At 39.9% G+C, this 4,767-nt stretch overlaps 1 protein-coding gene across 1 annotated transcript; it reads left to right on the top strand.

Annotated features, from left to right (window-relative positions):
* The first annotated feature begins 228 nt into the window (after positions 1 to 228).
* LOC108914682 (coiled-coil domain-containing protein 1-like) lies at positions 229 to 4,601 on the top strand. Its single transcript, XM_023456402.1, has 5 exons — positions 229 to 379; positions 449 to 673; positions 843 to 1,028; positions 1,107 to 1,262; positions 4,357 to 4,601. Exons 1-5 carry the CDS (start codon positions 229 to 231, stop codon positions 4,599 to 4,601), a joined length of 963 nt encoding a protein of 320 aa, XP_023312170.1.
* Positions 4,602 to 4,767: the final 166 nt, after the last annotated feature.

Consider the following 4,767-nt stretch of genomic DNA (forward strand, 5'->3'; position numbering starts at 1 on the left):
GCAGAGTTTGCCTGCCTTTCTAGTTCTACTTTATTTTTTGAGGTAACTATTTTATAATATGTTTTTTGAAGCTTTACAAAATACTGCATGTTCTATAAAATTGATCCAGGACAGACCCCGTGGATTATTCCTTATCATATTCATTTCTTCTACTTTATTTAGTGAGGCCTATTCATGAAAAGCTTTTTATTTACAAACCAGATGCCATTTTAAAACTTGCTACACAGAATGTTTCACAAAATCGACCCACATTTGAATGGTCATAATAATGTAGATGGTGGTGATGTAGATGATGTAAATAATGGTAATGTAAATGATGGCGATGTAGATGATGGTGACGTAGATATTGGTGGCGTAGATGATGGCAATGTAGATGATGGTGACGTAAATGATGGTGGCGTAGATAATGGCAATGTAGATGATGGCGATGTAGATGATGGTGGTGTAGATGATGGTGATGTACATGATGGTGATATAGATGTTGCTGTAGTAGATGATGGTAATGTAGATAATGGCGATGTAAATGATGGTCAGGTAGATGACGATGATGTAGATTATGATGATGTGGATGGTGGCGATGTAAATGATGGTGATGTATATGATGGTGATGAAGATGATGCCGATGTAGGTGATGGTGATGTAGATGATGGCGATGTAGATGATGTAGATGCTTGTAGATGATGGCTATGTAGACCATGGCCATGTAGATGTAGATGATGTAGATGATGGTGACGTAGATATTGGTGGCGTAGATGATGGCAATGTAGATGATGGTGACGTAAATGATGGTGGCGTAGATAATGGCAATGTAGATGATGGCGATGTAGATGATGGTGGTGTAGATGATGGTGATGTACATGATGGTGATATAGATGTTGCTGTAGTAGATGATGGTAATGTAGATAATGGCGATGTAAATGATGGTCAGGTAGATGACGATGATGTAGATTATGATGATGTGGATGGTGGCGATGTAAATGATGGTGATGTATATGATGGTGATGAAGATGATGCCGATGTAGGTGATGGTGATGTAGATGATGGCGATGTAGATGATGTAGATGCTGGCGATGTAGATGATGGCTATGTAGACCATGGCCATGTAGATGTAGATGATGTAGATGATGGTGCTGTAAATGGTGGCTATGTAGATAATGGCGATGTAGATGATGGTGATGTAGATTATAGTGGTATAAATGATGGTGGTGTTGATGTAGATGATGTAGATGTTGGCGATGTGGATGATAGTAATGTAGATGATGGTGATGTAGATGATGGTGCTGTAGATGATGGTGACATAGATGATGTAGATGATGGCGATATAGATGTAGATGATGGTGCTGTAAATTATGGTGATGTAGATGATGACGCTGTAGATGATGGTGATGTAGATAATGGTGATGTAGATGATGGTGATGTAGATGATGGTGATGTAGACGATGGTGATGTAGATGATGGTGATGTAGATGATGGTGATGTAGATGATGTGTAGATGATGGTAATGTGGATGATGGTGTGATGATTTAAAAAACATTCGCGCGAGAGTGCTCCGCGAAGCGGGGCTCATGCGGCGCGCAGCGCCGCCGAGGGCCGAAGGCCCGAGAGAAACGTCAAGTCGGCGAAGCTGACTTGCCTACGTTTCTAGTCAATATATATTAAAATCTGATAGCTCTGTCTGCGTCGCACGATCGCCCCGAAAAAGCGCCGACTTATTGCCACCAAGGCTTTTCGGGGGAGCCGCGCAGCGGCGACCCGCGGGGGGCGAAGCCCTCCGCCGGCCTTCCTTCGTCCGAACGTCGTATTTTGATGGCGATTTTTTGCCGTCTTAGCGGTGAATTTTCAATTTTCTTCAGGCTCTGCGAGGGGCGCGGCCCAATTTTTGTATGAAACGCAATAGTCCGACACGGCCTCCAGCTGAAATCTGACGGTCGCCGATCGCCTCGAATTGTGCGCGGGTACGGCTTTTTTATTTTTTATTTCCCCTATTTTCTACGATATTTTATTTAAAACTGTGGCGAAAATACTCATATTTATCGACCGGGTGCCTATTTCACGCTTTTTTCCGTAGAACTTTCCGCGAAATCAAATGCGGGATTCGAAATGCGGCCGTAAATACATTAAAATGCACTCTCTAGGAAGGCCGAAAAATGTGAATTTTGCCCTATAAAATTCCTTCTCCGCGAGCCTCGAAACGGCGTGCGACTTGGCACAGATACTCAGTCGTCCCTCCTTAGTCGTTCGGGGGCATTTTTGCAACGTTATTTTCGCGTTTTCATATTTAATTTTGCCTTCTTTTTGGGGTCTGCTCGGTGACAGACGACCATTTCACAGGCCGTAAAGATTGAAGCTTTAAGACACGCCCACCCGGAGAAAATTCGAATGTCGTTAGAAACGTCAGATTAATTATGTCAAAATAATTTCACGCCAAACGCGAAAGACGTCTGTAGGGTCGCGGCGAACCGTTATTTTACCTTACTAGGCCTTTTTTTAACCTTAATACATTGCTATGTCACGACATATACAGGTATTTCTTATTATTAGGTTAGGTTGTTATTTACATTTTCGTAGCTCTACCGTTTGACATGCCTACGATTACGATACCTGTCCCCCGAGTTAACGTAAGTACTTGCTCTCTAAAACTGCATAATTTTAAACCAAGCCATAGTACCTAAACCCTTTGTATTAGTACATTTGCTTCGTTAGTTACCTACTATACATTGCACTGCATTAGTATTACTTACTTCCCAAACATCAAAAGTTGCCAATTATAGAAATAAATTATTTATCTGTTTTATTTCATTGTGGATCTTTTGCGAGACGACTTTGTGTTAGAAAAATGCAAATTTAACATTACAAAAATTGTTGATTACTTCAGCTGTGAATGACAATTAAAATATCAGTACAGACGGATTGTGGGTGAAGCAGTCGATAGCGCAGCGGTAAAAACGCCCCGTTGTATTCGTAAGATCAGTGGTTCAATCTCAGACGAGGTAACCTAAGATTTTTTTTTTATTTACTGCCGTATATATATGGATTCATCTTTTTAAACCTTTCTATAACAAAAAAATATAAAATTTCAAATAGGTTTCTATATACAGGGCGTCTAAAAAATTGCGTTGAAACTCGGACGGTCCAGAAGCTCCTATATATTTCAGTTTATTGATTGAAATATTTTTATGAAAAACCTGATATCGTAGTAATCATATATGCATTCTACAAAGGTATGTACCGAATGTTTCATAAAAATGACATAGGTGAACTTTGATTTTACTTATTTTTTCACTTTTTTTTATGAAAAATCCTATATTGTAGAACTCAGAGGCATTTTGCAAATTTATATACTAAGTGTTTAATAAAAATGACAGACGGACTAGGATTTTCTTCTCATTTCACTACCTACCTAAATTTTCAAATAGATTTTTCTAAACACGGTGTCTTATTAACCAAATGTTTTTTGCAATTTCTGTACAGGATGTTTCATAAAACTGACACAGGTGGACCAGATTTTCTCTGATTCATTTTGTTGATTTTTTCATGAAACCTTTTAAAGAAAAATTGTATATTTACTGACCAGCCGCTTTTTAGAAAATCCATATACGTACTGGGTGTTCCAAAAAATTGATCCACATCTGAAACGGGCAATTTTTCTCCTTTTCACTTTTAACTTTGTTTTTATTTACTAAAATCTTTTAATGAAAAATTGTATATTTATTAACCGGATGTCTTTTTGAATCTTTATACTGGATGTTCCACAAAACTGATCCAATTACCAACAGAACGAAACTTTCCTTAGGTATATTTTTTTCCATTTCTACAGTTTGTACTGAAATCTGCAATATTTTTATGAAAAATCGTATACCTTACCAACCAGGTGTTTTTTGCAATTTATGTACAGGGTGTTTCGTAAAACTTACACAGGTGGACTAGATTTTTCCTTATTCATTTTTTAAATTTTTTCTTTAAATCTTTTGAAGAAACGTCGCTTTTTTAAAAATCCATATACTAGATGTTCTATAGAATTAAGGGCAGTTTTGTTTCTTTTCACTTTTAGCTTAGACTTTATTTACCAGCAAGCAGATGTCTTAATTTATTTTTTTACCATTTCTGCCTTACCTACATAGTCTTTGGATGAAAAATTTTATATTTACTAACCAGATGCCTTTTTTGGAAGTTTGGAAGAAACTTTTCTTATTCTTTTCTCGAGCGGCGCCTACTCTTTTTTGAAAAACGTTCTCATCATACTTTTAATTACAGGGTGTTTAAAAATCAAAGTACATGGTATTTCAAAAAATGTTATATCTACTAACAAGCGAGGAAAGCACCGTGACTTAATGTCGAGCCGTTTGGATGTTACAGTAGATAGGTTAGGCGGGTTCAGCACCGGAAGTGGGGCAGATTCGGCCAGTCCATCGAGTTCGTCGCCCGGGTTCAGCGGCTTCTTGTGGTCATTGCCGTTGTGCAAAAGACGCGTGGGTGTTGGCGTGCAAGAAGTGTCATGGCGGCACGGGGGCGGTTACCTGTGTAGGCTGAGGGCAGGTGTTAGGCCGTTAGGAACAAGATGGCGGCGGTCTGCGTGGAAGGTGATTGGTTGTTGGGGATAAGATGGCGGCGGTCTGCGTGGAGGAAGGCGGGTCGCTGAAGAGGAGGAGGCGGGTCGCTGAAGAGTTGGTCAATGACCAGAGGGTTAGTTCGGGATTCTGCCGCCAGGATTTTGTAGATGTCGCTGTTGGGAGGAGGCGGGGCAAGATGGCGGCGGGCGGCGTGCGG

Source organism: Anoplophora glabripennis, unplaced genomic scaffold (assembly GCF_000390285.2).
Source record: "Anoplophora glabripennis isolate ALB-LARVAE unplaced genomic scaffold, Agla_2.0 scaffold1464, whole genome shotgun sequence".
NCBI lineage: Eukaryota > Metazoa > Arthropoda > Insecta > Coleoptera > Cerambycidae > Anoplophora > Anoplophora glabripennis.